This window comes from Epinephelus moara, chromosome 7 (genome assembly GCF_006386435.1).
Source record: "Epinephelus moara isolate mb chromosome 7, YSFRI_EMoa_1.0, whole genome shotgun sequence".
NCBI classification, from domain to species: domain Eukaryota; kingdom Metazoa; phylum Chordata; class Actinopteri; order Perciformes; family Serranidae; genus Epinephelus; species Epinephelus moara.
The window spans coordinates 3,733,199-3,751,043 of NC_065512.1; the positions used below are offsets into that span (position 1 = coordinate 3,733,199).

At 43.0% G+C, this 17,845-nt stretch overlaps 1 protein-coding gene across 1 annotated transcript in view; it reads left to right on the plus strand.

Moving 5' to 3' along the window:
- The window catches only part of vwa8 (von Willebrand factor A domain containing 8), a 105,004-nt gene that overhangs the window by 47,935 nt on the left and 39,224 nt on the right, over window positions 1–17,845 (plus strand). The window contains exons 25-30 of the mRNA XM_050048688.1: window positions 1,748–1,953; window positions 7,707–7,858; window positions 11,228–11,336; window positions 13,363–13,501; window positions 13,599–13,786; window positions 17,556–17,675. Coding sequence (XP_049904645.1) covers window positions 1,748–1,953; window positions 7,707–7,858; window positions 11,228–11,336; window positions 13,363–13,501; window positions 13,599–13,786; window positions 17,556–17,675 — 914 coding nt within the window. The remainder of the gene's footprint in view (window positions 1–1,747; window positions 1,954–7,706; window positions 7,859–11,227; window positions 11,337–13,362; window positions 13,502–13,598; window positions 13,787–17,555; window positions 17,676–17,845) is intronic.

Here is a 17,845-nt window from a genome sequence, read left to right on the forward strand (position 1 = left end):
ATTGGGACTGATATGGCTCCTGTCGGATGAGCTGATCTAATTGTTCTCTGTTCCTCTGTATCAAAGGAAAAAAAAGATAATCTGCTGTTTTCATGACTCGACAAATGACAAAATTCAGATGTTATATATCTGTAGAGGACCAAGGGCCTGTCTCAGGGAAGCAGTAGAGTGCAGGAGACAGTAGAGATGGTAGAAAATGAGGTAAAGATGTAGAATGACATCCAGCAAAAGTCCCCAGGCAGACTTAAACCATGGTTTTGTCAGCAACTGAACCCCGAGGCCACCAGGGTGCTGCAAGCAGGATTTATTTTAAAGTTAGAACGACTATCGCACTCACGAAAACCCAGATTTTTTTACATACCAAATTTTATTCACTAGTCTGCACATATAAGGATACAGTATTGCAGATATTACCATCAATCCATCCATTTTCAACTGCTTATTGGGAGCCGGGTTGCGGGGGCAGCAGGCTGAGTAAAGTACTCTAGATGTCCCTCTCCCCAGCAACGCTTTCTAGCTCCTCCTGGGGGACCCCGAGGCGTTCCCAGGTCAGACAAGATAAGATACATAATCCCTCCAGCGTGTTCTGGGTCTACCCTGGGACCTCCCACCAGTTGGACGTGCCTAGAACACTTCTAATGGGAGGCACCCAGAAAGATCATGATTGAATGCCCGAAACACCTCAACTGACCCTTTTCTACGCGAAGGAGCAGCAGCTCTACTCCGAGCTCCCTCTGGATGTCTGAGCTCCTCCCCCTATCTCTAAGGCTGAGCCCAGACACCCCACGAAGGAAACTCATTTCAACCGCTTGTATCCGTGATCTCATTCTTTCGGTCACTACCCAGAGCTCATGACTATAGGTGAGAGTTGGGACATAGAAGGACCAGTAAATCGAAAAATATTGCCTTCTGGCTCAGCTCCAACTTCACCACCAAAGTCCGGCACAGCGCCCGCAACACTGCAGACACTGCAAGACCCCGAGATATTTGAACTCCCTCGCTTGGGGCAGTAACTCTCTCCCAACTTTGAAGGGACAATCCACTGTTTTCCATCAATTCTTGCACCCCACAAGGTCACAGTCCTAGATGGATGCAACCACACTGTTACATGCATACCCCCAGGGGACAGTTCAAAATTATCTACCTTCAATCATACACAACATTTTAGTCCAACAGGATACATTGTGTTGTTTCGAAGTGAGTGATGAGGTGCTGTCAGCGTTTGTAAAACTTTGTCAGAGTTGTTTGGGGGGGGGTCAGCGATTTTTCCGTAAGAGGTGAATTTGACAACAGGCAATCACAGACACAAAGGAGATGACACTCCTCAGGGATACCAAAGAGATGGGTACAAAGTCAGTTCCAATATAAAACCTGGAATTTGATGGTCTTTTAGGTTTTACTCAAAGTTCTCCAGACCTGTCAAAGTTACAGCAGCTTTTAACACTTGTTGCCTTTAGATGCTGCATGTCTACATCTGCAGGTTTAAACCACTGTTGCTTCGTTAACTGTAGGTGGTGCAGTTTAGATCAGAACTTCAGGTCTAGTTTTGCTGCAGCTAGATTATATTGTCAGGGCCTGGTTTGCCTCAGTAATACTGTTTGTCCTTGTTGCAGAGCCCAGCAAAGTGCCAGGCTTTAGGTATAGGTAGAACATTTCTCACAAAAAAAAGCATAGTACAACAAAGATTTAAGCAAATATTGGAGCAACTATCTCTACAGAAAATGATGAATTGTTATTGTCTCAACAGGCGATATTTTTAGCTGCCATGCTGTTGACAATCCAAAGCCCCACGCGGAGCTGGCCATGCTCAAACAGTACGGCCCCGACGTTCCTGATGCTACTCTGGAGAAGCTTGTGGCCGCCTTTGGAGAGCTGAGGTCCATGGCAGACCAGGGCACCATCACGTACCCCTACTCCACCCGAGAGGTGGTCAACATCGTCAAACACCTCCAGGTGAGAACTAAAACATGCACATACGATACATATCCTTCAGTAGTGCAACACTGCTCCTGCTTCTTTATTTCTCAGTTTCGGTCTCAGACTATATTCTATCAATAATTCATAAAGATTATGTGACCTTAATCCTGCTCTGCTAGATGCTTTAATAATTCAAGAGTGTCCTCACAACACAGCTGTGACACAGAGGGGGACCCTGTTCCTGCGTCAGTCCAGCAGACAAGAAAACACACACACAGACACGAACATCTCAACAAACACTGTTACACAACAATGGCTGCAAAGTCAGCAGTTGTTGGAGGGAGTTTTTGCACTTCTGACTTTGACTGATACTCTGAAAAGTGTGCAGTTCTAAAGGTCGCAACTTAGCTTCCATTCAGTCACTGTACTAAATGGCCACACTTAGAGAACGACAAGACGCAACAATTATTTATTTCCAGAGAGTCTCTCCTGAAAGGCATTTATAGGTCCCGTTTATACGACAACGATTTCAACTGAAAACGGTAAACTTTGGTTGCGTTTTGGCCGATCGTTTACACAACAGCAGCATTTTGGGTGCCTGGAAATGCAACGTTTTGAAAACGGGTTCCAGAGTGCAATTTTTTGGAAACGGCAGCATCTCCGTTGTCATGTAAACTTGCAATATGCAGTTCCTCTGAAAACGGAGACTTTTCGCACATGCGCATTACGGTTCCAGTCACTAGGCATGCGCGAGAAAGTCGACCATCACAACAACAATCCCAAACTCTGGTTGTGCTGCTCACCCTGATGAATTTATCAACGCTTCTCCAGCAAAGTGTAGATCTACTGTAGCAACTCCACCTCATCGTCCGTCCAGACAAAGTTATCTGTGCATGCTTTCGCCAGTGTGTCTTCTTTGTTTTGGTTTGTAATCACCGCGTTGTAGAGGAAGGCGCTTCAGCGTAGGGGCGTGGCGTCATGCTGTGGTGTTGCTTTGCAAATTTACACTGCCACCCATTGGCCTGGCGTGCATACTACAGTGTTTCCAGTAGATTTTGCAGGTCCATGTGAACGGGGATCATTTCAATAACGTCGTCATATAAACGCGGAAGTTTTTTAAAACGCAAAGAACAGACTTTTCCATTTTTAGAGAAACCGTTGTCGTCTTAACAGGGCCATAGTGTTGTACTCAGTTTTACACACAAAAAGTGACAGATATATTTGTGTAACAAATAAAGAAAAGAGAAGTTGAGAGAAAAGTTCTGTAGCTGTCGACCTTCGACAACCATCTTGGTCGTTAAAGGGAGAGGCTGGGAGACGCAGGCAGAGACCGAGACATCGAGCATGGGGGTGACAGAAATAAAAACACACCAGTATTATGTGTCTCATAGAATTTATAATTTATCTCCACTTTTCTCTCCCCCTCCACCCACCCATTTCACCATCTGTCCCTCAGCTTCCCTCATTATTTAGAGCCCGCAAATATGCACCACAAAACATCCATCAAACTCAGATAGCTGTGAGTAATTATGATCATATTTCACCTCCGTGTGATTCGGAAATCTGACATCTTTGGTGAAACTTATTTCATGCTGAATAGGATCCTTGTACTCTCTTACCGGGGACTGAATCTGTATTACTTTACTAAATAGACTTCATTGGAAAACAATTCAGTTTTTTTTAGATTATTTAAGTTTTAAGTAGCAAAGTGATGCTTTAAAAAAAAACACACCTCCCCTCAAGACACAGTTTAACATACATGAATCTGATTTGTTGCTTTGCCATTATTGTTTGAGCAGTAAGCAGCTTCTCAACTCATTCATCCATCTCTAGACAAACAGTGTGGAGAACACGTTTACATAGATATTTTAGATTTTCCTCCTCCTTACCCTCCCTTCCACCATCCTCATCCATGCTGCCAGTACCTTCACTTGAGAAAGACAAAACAAGGTGCTTGTTTGCGTGAAGGGCTGCAGGCAGGTGTACACACACATGCTTATTTAGTTTGCATTTAATGAACAAGGTTGTCTTTGGGAATGTGCACAGCATTTCACCCGGAGAGGAAGAAAAAATAACCAGAAGGAGAGGAAAATTAAGATCGGAGCTTGCACTACTGCAGATCAATAATTCAATGCACAGGAACAAGCCCTTATGTTTGATTTCCCCACTGGCCGCCACGCTCTGTCATCAATCATTTCCACTATTGACATGTGCAGGAGAGGGACAGATACAGGGTCATTTAGTCAAAGTCTAAATTGCTTCTTCTGAGGCAGTAGGTAGTGTAGGCCCTAATTAGCATTATGTGTTTGGTCATTGTGCCTTTGTGGTAACAGGGAAGTCGGATCAATACAGCCCAGTGCTCTTTGCATCCAATCTATGTTTTAAATGTGACCAGTTGGGATGAGGCTGTCATTGATTTATAGGCCTAACAGTGTAAATATGTTGTAATATGTACGTCTGAAAGTGCCATTATGTTTCTAATAAGGGCTGTTAAGACATTACAAGCATTGTGGCTTTTTAAAAATGTATACACATATTCAATTACAGCTTCTACCTATAAGATGACTCATCGAGACTGTAGGCTGTTGACCAGAGGAGTGGGTCATGCTTATGGCTGCAGCAGTTTATCAGTTATTGTTTCAACTGATCAGCTCTAGAGCTGGATATTGAATCTCTGTAGTTTATCGATCATGCCTTTCGAGAAGTAACGGCTTTTGTGTTGAAAAGAGCGGTTTGCAGCAAGGTAAAGTGGTGAAAACATTCTCTGTATAGTGTACACTCAAGGTGGTTAAAATAGGTTTTGCTGCTGCCTCCATCCACAGCAGTACATTGCTTGGCTTCTGTGGCAGCACCACAGCCTGCTTCTCTACACTTGGGCCGTGCCATCCACCATCTACTTTATGTAAATACTGACTATGGATAAGTACTTCATACGACGTCACTTCAAAAGATTCAAACTATCCTTTTAAGGCCCCTTTTACATATGCAGTCTATCCCTGATTGGTTCAGGAACACTTCCTGCATGGGGTCTTGTGTGAATGAGAGTAGTGATCAATATTGAGGGAAATCTGAACCACCAGTTTCCCACCTCAAGACTGAGTAACAGTTGAGGGAAAATGCTGGTACAGCTCTGTTGTGAATGAAAACAGTAACATTGCAGGGACAAGGATGTTGAGGGTTGACGGAAGATGCTTTCATGTGAAGCAAGCAAACCTATCACGAGACTCCACTAATGATGAATCTGCGACTTGTTTAAAGCCGCTACAAGGAACTTTTAACTGGATATGCAAAAGTCTCTGGTTTCTGCTGATGTCTGTGCGTGACCTACAACAGCAAATGAGACCATCGGTGTGAAGATAAGCTATTTCTATATAGTGTATATCCATACCTTTAGGAAACTGTCTCTGGGTCTCCCCCAGGTCGCTTCCAGGACGAAACGATTTACGGCACTCAGACGGCACACGTCATCTTACCTAGCTGCTTACATTTATAGTGACTCTTATAAATAGTCGCTATTCCTCCTCCTCGACCCGACGTCCGCGGGGAGTTAAAATAGCAGCAATCATCGGGTAAAAGTTCTGTGAAAGCACTGGACTCACCAACAGTCAGCCACGTCTCAGTCACACAGAGAAAATCCAATCCTCGGGAAGTCAGGAAATCCTTCAGGATAAACGTTTTGTTCGCTAGCGATCTAGCATTTACCAGCCCAATCCTGGCAGGAGCCGGCGGGTCCACGGCGTTAGCTGTCCGGGGAGCCACACACAGAGGCCGCAGGTTGCGCAGATTCACCCCGCGCCAGCGGGGACGAGGAGAGCAGGGGCCGCGGGGCTGGAACACCTCATCCGGGCCGACGACAGGTACCAGCCAGGCGTCGACAGGGTCCAGCGAGTGCCGAGAAATAAAGAGGCGAGGCACCGCTCCATACTCAGTCCAAGAAGCCGTGGAAGTGCTCGCCAAACAGGCCTTCAGCCTTACCAGCCGACCGCTGCGTTTACCCCGGCGGCGGTGGCGCTTACGCCGGAGAGGTGGAGCTGGGGCGCGGCAGAGGTGAGCTGGGATCCCCGATAGGAGCGGGGGCAAAGTTTTCCCGTCTTGTTGTTTCATTCATCCCCAAAACAAACACATGCGCGAGCCAGGTAAGCGTCTTTACGACAATACGCGCTAGAGCTCATGGGAAATGTAGGCTTCATTCCAGCAAAACACTACCGCTTTTGTCCACAGGGTCGCCAAAATCAACTCAAAATGAAAGTTCCTTGTAGGGGCTTTAAGAATGAAAAAATGACTCGTCTCGCAAACTTGTTGAATATATATATTGCAAAAACATTGGCAATGGACAAAAACAGCTCCTCGCCTGCCATTATCCCGAAAATAATAAGAGAAGTCTTCTGTTGAGTTTTTTGGCTATCGGCATCCATCAAGTCGAGGTACGCTTACAGCTTGACTAGGCCTTTTAATTGGACTACTGTCCTTGTCCCAGTATACAAGCATGGGAGGGGAAGCCATTTATTGACCCAAGTATGTCCGTCTCCGCTACGATAGGCTCAATATTTGTTAGTATTGAACCTATTTCCGGTCAACCTGTTACGTAAAAAGTCACGCCTCTGGATGTAGATTTCTCCATGTTGTTACCAGCTTCTTCTTCTCTTACACATTTAATGCTATTGGACTTCTGGGTCAAAGCCCGGGCGGAAACTGTGGAGCATGCTCAGAGCGCCTCGGCCAGTTTGGGTCTGATTGACTGTATACATGCAGGAGGAATTTGACTCCCAATCACATTATCTGGGTGTGTTAGTACGACTTAAAGAAATTCACTTTAGTACGATTTCACTCAGACTAACCTGTCTACATGAATTTTAAAAGTCTGCTTTCAGTCAGACTAACACAATAAATCAATTTTCTCTAATGTCATGTGAATGTACTGCATGAATGTTGCATTACCGCCATCTGCTGGACTGACCCTTGCCCCATAGATTTCAGCAGTGTCATGGCAGGTGTGAAAAGGCGCAAGACTGAAATGTTCCTGAATGTAATGCGAGTGTGTGAATAGTGAGTAGTGATAGTCAGTAATTTAGTACTTTGTGCACAAAAACAACACCCAGCCTTTAATGGGACAGCAGTTCTTGTTTTAAGTCACTAGAGCCTACAGCAGTACCTGGATTGTGTTTTCCAACATTTAAATAACTTGATAAAGTTTTCTTGGCTGTGCAAAGTGAAGTCTCTGTCTCTGCTTTAGCTTACAGCGTCTTCCTTTCTCTGTCTCTCTGCCTTTATTGCCTATTTACCAACGTATCACCATAGTTACTGTTCACTACGCAAATTTATTGAGGCAATATAACTTGTATGTCTCCGATCATATCACTGACACAATATCTAAGGCTGCTTCTGCAAGAGAAAAGAAGAGTTTTCTTCGCACCGATCTGTCAGTGTTGTGGTCAGTGTGGAGATGAGTTACCTTCCAGATAGCATGTCTTATTCCAGACTGTGTCCCTGCGTTGACCCATGTTGAAGACTTGTAAATCATATTAACTTTCTATCCTTCTCTGACCCTCTTCGCTCCATCTTCTCTGCTTTTTCCCCTATTATTCTTCCTGCTTGCCACCCTCCCTGCTCTTTTATCTGTCTTTGTTATCTCCCTTTCATTCCTACCACGCTCCCTCCTGTCTCTCTTTTCCAAAACTCCCTCCATCCTTTACACCATTCTCTCTCCATGTGTCCTTGCTATCTCTTTTCAACTTTCACTGTTTTCAACTTTCTGACTTCCTCTGCTCTCTCTCTTTTCTACTCCACAGAAATTCCCTGACGAGGGTTTGGCCAACGTGGTGCGAAACGTCTTCGACTTTGACTCGTACAACAAAGACATGCGAGAGGTTCTGATCGAAGCGCTGCACAAGCACGGGATTCCCATTGGAGCCAAGCCCAGCTCCGTCAAACTGGCTAAGGAGTAAGACATCAGGCGCACAAGATGCTAGGATAACACACACGAACACATCCATTCATATAACATCACGGACACAGTGATTGTCACACTGTCACACAGTTACAGAGACCAGTCAGAGAGGGGTTAGAGCAGCGTGATGGATTATAGACGACATGGGCATTACTTGACAGCCTGCCTGGCTCTGTTATGGATCTTATAAAAATGAGCACATAGCAAACAACAGTGAGACAATCTGCAGCTAAACTAAAGTTCACCCAGTCTGTTTAACTGGATGGACCAGAATACAGTCAGAGCTTTTACGCCGAGGTCTTCTTACTGTACCCTCAGAGAGGACAGGTAGTGGCGATGACTGATAGTCGTACACTCTCAGAAAAAGGAGTCCAGGAACTATTTTTCTTTCTGGGAACCTCAAACTGGAAATCTATTGGAGGGTTTTAGTGCATTGCCTCAAAATATTAACCTGTTGGCCAACATGACCTGCTTTGTTTAGCAACGGTCATCGTTTTTCAGATATTTTATGTGTCAAAAGCTGAAGAAGCTTGTGATTTTCAACATCATCCTCACAGACAGCAGAAATACAAGATACTGAATGGCATTAGCAGTTAATCTGACATCACAAAAACAGAATAATAGCTGCATTTTTTCCTGAATGACAGTTTTATTTGGTGTTTATATATCCCGTGTTATTATCTTTAGTCCCGCCAAATCCTGTAAGTTCTTCGCAACCTTGCAGTTTTTTTTTTTTAACAATCACTGCAACTTTGCTGCAAATCTAAAACAGTTTATTAATTCAATTTAGCCCATTTTTAAGCAGGGAAGTCCCCTTGAGATCAATGATCTCTTTAAGGTAGACCTGGCTAAGACAGTAGCACACAAAAAGTAACAGCCAAACAACAACACAATAAAAAACACTAAAGATATATAGTAACATGTAGAAATATGTAAAAATAGACACCTACGCACAACGACAAGAAGCGACCGACTCATTCATCATGTACTTATGAGAGCTTTAAAATCAGGCAGAGAGACCAATTCACGTAGTTTCATTCATAGTGAGGACACCATGTCAAATACACAACGAAATGTAACAAACCACTTAAGAGCACCGAACCCAGATTATTGTATAGAGCAACTGTAGGAGTGTTTTAACTTCACAAACTATTAAGTCTCACAACAGCTGCCAAACTGTCGCAGAGGCCCCGGGGCAGACCCAGAACACACTGGAGGGGTTACATATCTCATCTGGCCTGGGAACACCTTGGGGTCCTCCAGGAGGAGCTGGGAAGCCAGAACTGTTCTAAAGCCAGACTCCTCCCTCACCTGGCAGCGAGACTGCAGGGCGCATGGTGTCTCTCTCTCACCTGACGTTCGACGATGCAGTCGATAGTCGGGAGCCTAGGCTCTCCCTCACATCACCACAAACAGATTGCAGCTCTGTGGGAAACACCAGATGCTCATAATGATAGGCTCCAAATCAGAGACAGCATTGTAACTATTTTTTTAATTTTCAAAAACAGCCCCAAAACTTTGCGACACGCATTCCAGTTTGTTATTTGAAAAGCTGCTGTGAAATCAGGAATTTTAGGCTGCAACAATCCCAAAAACAGCCAGCGAAACCCTGGAGGGGCTACTCTGATATAGAACGCTATTAGAAGTGAAAATAGAAACTTTTTTGCTTTAATGGTCCAGTTTGTGGGATTTAGCAACACCTAGCTGTGAGGTTGCAAGAAACGGAAACTTCTCCTATGTGCCGAGTGCTGCAGGAGGACTATGGCTAACACTAAACTGTGAATGTGACAGACAACAACTGTAGAACGACATGTCAGACTCCATGTATGTACATATAAACAACACAATGACTCTTCATTTCAGGTGATTATACACTAATTAAACACAGTAATTCATATTTTATTTCGTCTCTGCAAATATTTCCCTCTAAATCCGAAACACTGGACCTTTAACTTATCTGTAGCAGTTGTCTGTTTCCACTTTAAAATGAAATGATCAAAAATCACACATATATTTAAAGTTTTCACTCTTCATCGGTTCCAAAATAGTTCCCCTGAAGTAGCTTTATTATAGTGAATGGTCGTCCCAGAAGCTTGTCGTGTTCCCTCAGAGGCCAGTACTTCTGGGTAGAAGCGCTATTTCTGAGGAGAACCTTTTAAGAACCCCTTCTTGTTGAGAGTGTACCTGTTAGATGCCATTTTGTGATTATAGTGTATTTTAACTTTGAGACGTGAAATCCTGAAATGCTTGAAATCGGCTCATGTTGTCTTTTAGCCCTCTGACTGGTTTCAGACTGAATCAAACTTTGAGGCTTCCATGAAGTCTCCTCACTGCTCCCTCAAGTGTTAAATGAACAGTTGTCTAGATCACACACATTACCTCAGCTTTCCTACCAGGGAAAGATCAGATTCTAATTTCCACTACATTGTCTCATTATGCTCAGCTTTGTCTTTTAAATAAAGGAAAATATTTGTTTCTTCTGTCTCCTGTGGTTTTATTTGACGTATCACATTCATAAATTCACTTTAATGAATCTCTCAAGTAACATCTTGAGAGCTGAGCAGAGCAGAAACAAGTATTTTCCTTCAACAGTTACGTAGCTGTTTGTGCAGATTATCTGTTCCACTATGTCGGCATCGTCCGAGCTCAGTGAGTCCTTTGTATCTTTGGGATCTGTGTTGTTAAAAGCCCATCTTGAACCGTTTATATCCCACAAGTTCTCTAGTACATAAAAGCAAATATTTTTTCTCTTGATTTCCAATTTTGGACACAGAAAACAAGAAACAGTTTTGTTATGTATCTCATTGCTTTTCATTTATAGAAATATTTATGGTTAGAGGACCGTCCGTCGTCCAACCCGTTTTAACTGCTCGGAATTTCTGTGTCTTGTGGTCATGTTGCATCTTTCACCCCACCTGCAGCCAATAAGACTGTGGCCACAATCCAGCAATGATTCATGGGAAGATCAGTAAACATGTGGCCAGACACAACAAACCGAGCATAGACTCACAGACACTTGTCCCACGTTCTGTTGGCTTTACCCTCTCTGGAGATCGTGGGATCTAATTAAAGCTTTTGTTTTGATGAAACGCCACTCAGAACAGAATACGACTTCCATCTGAAGTCATTTTGCGGTGGCTATGTTGATGCCCTCATAAGACGAGTTAATTTTATTTGAACCAGGGATGCAAAACGGTGACAGTGAAACCCATAAATTTCCGAAAACCTCAAAATGTGTGCCATGAAAAACACATGCTGTTAATTTGCATCGTTACTCACAACTTGAATTTATTTATATCTCAGGAATTCACAATTTTCCAGTTGTTACCAGGCAGTCGTCACCATGTGACCTTCACTCTTTAGGTTGCCCCTCCCAGAGGTCAAGATGACAGGATACTGGACAATAAACCAGGGTGGCAACGCTCGCCGCAAACTGCTCTGTCCCACTGAGACACGGCCCATAGACATCAAGGTAAACACACACAGAAAGACAATTGGAAAGTTCATGAGCAGCAGATATTCCCACACACACACCATACGGGGTGAAATACGTTAAGGATCAGTACTTAAAGGAACAGTGTGCAAGATATAAGGGAATTAAGTGGCAGATTGCAATGAGCTGTAACTTCTTGTCAGAATTCCTTCAGTGTTCATTCTTCAAGAGGTTTTTACCAGAAGCCAAATCATCCACAGAGGTCTCTTCCTCTCCAAAACAAACAGACCAGGTCATTTAAACCTGTAAAAACACTGAAAAAAGCAGTTTCACGTCGAAAGAAAGTTATGTTTATCCGACGCTCTCTTCATGGAGGGGCTGCTAACTACAGAGGCCCACACAAAAATGTGAATTTCCCTATCTAGAGCCAGTGTTTGTTCCCGCTAAATCCTGCACACTGGAGCTTTAAATAGTGATAGTCCACCTAGAATCGCTCGTTAAAAAGAAGTTAAAAAAGTGTCTGTGGTCAGGTTGGATTAGAGTCAGTGATAATGGCTTCTGATGGTGAGTTTTCACAGCAGATAAAGAAATAAAAATATTTCAATTTTTTTTTTATCTTTTTTTGCTAAAATACTCTGCTTCTTTGTTAGTTGGTCAAGCTCATTTAAAGGGACAGTTCACCACAAAATCAAAAATACATATTTCTCCTCTCACCTGTAGTGCTATTTATCAGTCTAGATAGTTTTGGTGTGAGTTGCAGAGTGTTGGAGATATCAGCCGTAGAGATGTCTGCCTTCTCTCCAATATAATGGAACCAGATGGCACTCAGCTTGTGGTGCTCAAAGCGCCAAAAGAATACATTTGAAAAATTCAACATCAATGTCTCTTTCCAGAAATCATGACCCAGTTACTCAAGATAATCCACAGACCTTGTTGTGAGCAGTTTCATGTGGGAACTACTTTTTATCGACAGAACTACACCCACCAACTGTGTCACCGTACAGAAGGAAGTGTGCATCTTAGGGTTGAGCCGAATACTTGGATGAAACGAGTATCTGGTACAGAAAATGTACAAGTATAATACAAGTAAAATGTGTCATTATCTGTACTCGTGATGAAGGAAAATCGTCATTTTGATAGCTAAGACAAATAAGACAAATTGCAACTTCTGATCAGGCCTAACCCACTTTCAACTTAAATCCCACCCATTTCAGACATAACTCCGCCCATTTGGAGTACAGATACAGATAATTGTGTACTCGCTCAACCCTGGTGCATCCACTGCTCACCTACCACTGAGCTAGCTAACGTCACATCTCAGCTGAGGAGGACGCCATTAATGTTTACATCTCTCACCTTCATGAGCCTCTCGTCCATGAGTAGATGCAGGCTTCCTTCATAGAAATAGTTCCTACATGAAACTGCTCACAGCAAGGTCTGTGGATTATCTTGAGTAACTGGGTCATGATTTCTGGAGAGAGACATTTATGTTGAGTTTCTTAAATGTATTTGTTTGAGTGCCATCTAGTTCCATTATATTAGAGAGAAGGCAGACATCTCTACGGCTGATATCTCCAGCACTCAGCAGCTCACACCAAAACTATCTAGACTGATAAATAGCACTACAGGTAAGAGGAAAAATCTATTTTTGTTTTTGCGGTGAACTGTTCCTTTAATCCCTGAAACTCTGAAGCTGTATATTTGCTGTTTTGTTGCAAAACTATGACTGCTTGGAAGATACTGACTATATAGACACATCACTGAGAGGTGGTATTCAATCATCAATCTCTCGTGTTCTCAAAAGAATTGGTCAAGCTCCTTTTATGAGAATCATCTTTTAACCTTTTAAGGAGTTTAATGGGTGTCAGCTTGGCACGACAGCCTCGTCTTCGCCGTCAGTAGTTGGAGAACAAGTTATGAAAATAAACAAGCAGCCTTGTGATCTGAATCCAGTTACTGTAGCACAGTTACTCAGAATTTCAAGCATAAACATTAAACACCAGGGCTGTTTTCATACTTTGTGAGTGTGTGTGCACCGCTGCAAGAGTGTGTCTTGTGTTTCCAGGGTCCCGTGTTCCTGCGTGTTCAGGGTCACCCCTGCAACAGACAGGAAAGCAGGGCTTTGAGTTTCAGCGAAGAGAAAGCCCACTGGCAGATTCCCATGAATGAGGTCAATATCATCTGCGATGTCACCACCAAAGATGGTATACACACACAAACACAAACACACACACACACACACACACACACACACACACACACAGCAGAATGAATTACATTCCGTCTCTTCTTGTCTTGCAGATGTGCTGTACGTGGCCACGTGTAACCCCGTGTCCCTGTACTCCATGAAGGAGCGCGGGGACACAATTCAGTGCATGGAGCTTTACGACATCTTCCCCAGGACCATCAGTGGCGTCTGGCAGCCCTTTGTCACCGTCGCTCCCCTGGGGAGGCCTCTGGATGGGCAGGTGGTGCTGCACGAGGAGCAGGTTAGCACACACACACGGAGACGAGCACGATAACACTGACATGATTCGTTTTTAATCCTCATGGGAAAAACATGCTTTTACAGTGGAGTCAGTGAACAGAATATTGATCATATTGGAGGTACCCTGTGGAGCTTTCACTTTGAATACATATATATTTTCCACCAACATATTTTTCACCAAAACACAGGGTCTCATTTATGAAATGTCGGTAAATTTGTGAGTAGACTTGCACATTTAAAAACCTTGGCACTAAAAACCTACTCCAGATTCATGAATGAAATTTATATTTAATTTGATGTAATGAATGCCAATCATTGTTAACTGACCGCACGCCTCCCCTAGTCAGCAATTAGCACACACACCACCCAACAAGTAAGATAGTCTGGCGTAAAATCACAACGTCTCCTCCAACTCTCTCACATATTCAGGTTCACCAACGTTCAACACAAGAATGATGACAGTGATCTGAAACACAACTGTACACTCACACACTGAAGCATCACAGTCCAGTCTCTTTCGCCTGATGTCCTTGTTGACTGACTGGTATAAAATGTAACACGACACTTACGCAACACTGGTATTTAAACTTTTTTTCTGAGGACAACCACAGATTCCTCACAGAATTAAAATAGCTGCGCACAAGTCAGTTTGAGTTCCTTAAAATGGTTGGTGGTTAGTGGTTGTTTGCTGTTGAACCTCTCTTACCCCATAAGACCCTGTCGTACGACAGCAGATCGTAAGACAAGAACAATGCGTGTTTGCTATTTCTATGACCAGAGCACTTTTACAGCTGCTGCATATTAGGCAAGAGGAGGACTTCTAAAAATACCGTCGTGATGGATCGTGTTACATCTGTCTAAAAATGAAGAGGTCCAGACAACAGGGAGTTCATTCACAGGTTGCTGGCCTTCCAGGGATATCACACACACACTCACTTGCATTCACACACACACATGTGCACGTTCTACTAGGCATCTACACATGAATGCATGCACATACATAAAAATGCCACGTAAAAGACATGCAGAAAACTCAAAGATGCAATTACATGTACACACACAGGCAACCTGAGTGAAACACCGTGGCCTGTCAGAAGACTCATCCACATGCTGGACACACACGTGTGCTCACACATGTCCACACTCCCTCCAAAGGCTGTGTGTGTTTAGAATCAGGAAATGGGCTTTGCTTTCTCTGAATAGCTCGAGCGGTCGTTGGTACAGTAGTGTGTGTGTCAGGAATGGGAGGCCATAAGGAAGCCATTAGTGTGAAGCAGGGCAGCGGGGGCCGAGGCCAGCTCCCCCGTGACTCCTTCTCATAAAACTCAATTGAAGATGAAGCCTAGTGCGTCACAAACGATAGCCCCTTGCACAGTTCACCCAGTACACACACACTATTTACTGTATATACACTGAGCAAACATTTAAACGCAACATTTTTATTTTTGCTCCCTGTTTTCAGGAGTTGAAATTAAAGATATAAGACTTTGTAATTAATATTTCTCTGAAATTTTGGTCTCAGATTTGTTAAAATATGTGTCAGTGTGCACTTCTCCTTCTCCAAGATAATCCATCCACCTGGAAAGTGCGGCATTATAAAGATGCTTATTAAACAGCATCATCACTTCACAGGTGTGTTTTGAGATGGTCACAATAAAAAGTCACTCAAAACTGTGAAGTTTGATCTTTAAAAACAGAAACAAACATTAGGATTTTACATAACTGGTGCTACAGAAATGCATTTTTTGGTCATGGATACCCCGAAGAATCAGTCAGTATCTGGTGTGACAAACATTTGCCTCATACAGTGCGACATATTGCAAGTTTTGAGGGAGTGTGCCATTAGCATGCTGACTGCAGGAACGTCCACCAGAGCTGTTGCCCATGAGCTGAATGTTAAGCTTTGGCAGTACGTCCAACTGACCTCACATTGCAGACCACATGTAACCACACCAGCTCAGGACCTCCTCGTGCAGTCACTGTGTTTCATTAGTGGTTCCACTTGCCCTCATTCACTTCCCCTCAGCCCTTGGTATTACGTAACAGCCTCCGTCACCCGGAGGCCACTTGGAGAGCAGAGGGAAAGCAGGCGGGGGAGGAGCCTTTGATTGTGACCATCCCAAGACACACCTCTGTGATTATCTTGGAAAAGGAAAAGTGCTCACTACACAGATTTTAACAAATTTTAGACAAAGACTTGAGAGCAGTAAGGGACTGTTCATTATTTATGAGAGAGGAGGGGGTGGTGTAAAAAGGGGGAGGCATGTCAAATATTTTTTTTTAGCACTAGGGAGGGACCGGTGTTTTTTATTTTAGCATAGGGTAGGGGTAAACAAATTTAAATGGTTGCATTTTGTATTTATTTAACTGCCCATTTTTAAAGAAAACAAGCCTTCCAAACTAAATTACACCATTTATCCCAGCCAGAAACTGTAAAAACAGAAATTATCATTGGATTTTTAAATTTCCGATGGTCCTTGGACACGATTATTATAACGATTGCTTCCATCAGAAAAAGCAAAACCAAATCTGAGCTTAAGATTGTGATATTTCTTATAAATCATTTTATTCTTCATCTCATTAAAAAATTGGCCAAAAGTAAACGGCTTGCACAAACTAACCAGCATCTGCGACAAGGTTTAAAAACCAAAGCTTTTTTTCAGCTCCAGAATTTCATCTTAAACTTTCAAACATCATAGGGTAGGTTTTAAAAATTGATTAAATAATCTATGGAGGAGGGAGGGTCATGCATTTTCCCCGAGTCACTTAGGGAGGCTCAAGGAAGAATATCTGTAGCATCGGGAAGGGGCAAAATAAAAACGGAAAATGAAGTCACGCCTCCTCTGATAAGTAAAGAACAGCCCCTTAGTCTTTTGTGTGCATTAAAATAATACTTAGATCTGAACTCAGTATAAAAAATGAAAGCAACATATAGCTCGTCTAATATGAATGTAAGAAGCGCACAAATGCAGAAGCACACATGGACAATACATGCAAACTGAATTGAAGAAACTTGCAGTGTTCACATCAGTTGGAATTAATTCAGATCCTGGGGTGTGACGCAGAGAAAAGCACCCTCTGTTGGCTGTGGCGCAGCAAAAGATTATTCAAAAATAATAGGTTTTGACCTTTGACATGTGAGATACTTTAACTTGAGTCCAAACTAATGATGGCAGAACAATGGTAAGAACTCTGAAATCCTTTGACATGCCACAAACACAACATAAATCCTGAGCAAAGAGCCCACACACACATTCTCAGAGACACACGTAGCATCACCTGTGCTGTGTGATGAGCTCTTGACCACGTCTGCCCCCATGACCTCTCTAAACTTTACCTCTGAGGAAATTAAAGTGTGTGTCTCAGAGTCTTGTACTGCATTTAAATCAGATTTAAAACATGATGTATACAGCTGTCTTCCATCAATTAAAAAATGCTCCACGCTTGATCTGATGTAAAAGATCAACCACATGTTAAAAGGAAAAAAACAAAATCAAGGGAGCGTATCTTAAAGGACCATTTATTGCAGTAAGTAAATTATATAATTGAATCATTCATTTTCTCTCTGTCTCAGGAATTATGTTCTATTTATGTTGGTTTTTGGGATTTTGCATTGTTATACTAGTTAGATCATAGTCAACATATATGTCGGCCTGCTTTCTTGAGGTATTAGCGCGTATTGCTAACTATTTTTTTCTTGATCCAGTCTTCCTCTGATATTTACATCCTCTTACATCCTCCTCTCTGTCTTTGGATTGTCTCTTTATCAGAGCAACACAGTGCTCCATTTGGACATGGTAACAGGCGCCGTGCGCAGGCTCATGCTGTCTCCAGACACCGATCAGCCCTCCACCAGAGCCTCCAGCTGGTGGAGCAGTAAAGAACAACAGGTCAGGAGTTTCAGTGTTGTTGGCTCTCAAATGTTCAGGAATCATCTCTCCTATTCACTGAGGACACAGACGAGACATGTTGTGTTTTCCACGTGTCCAGTTTTCCATAATGAATGGTGATCCTTAACACAGAATTAGGATACATTATCCTGTTCAGAATTTTATGATTC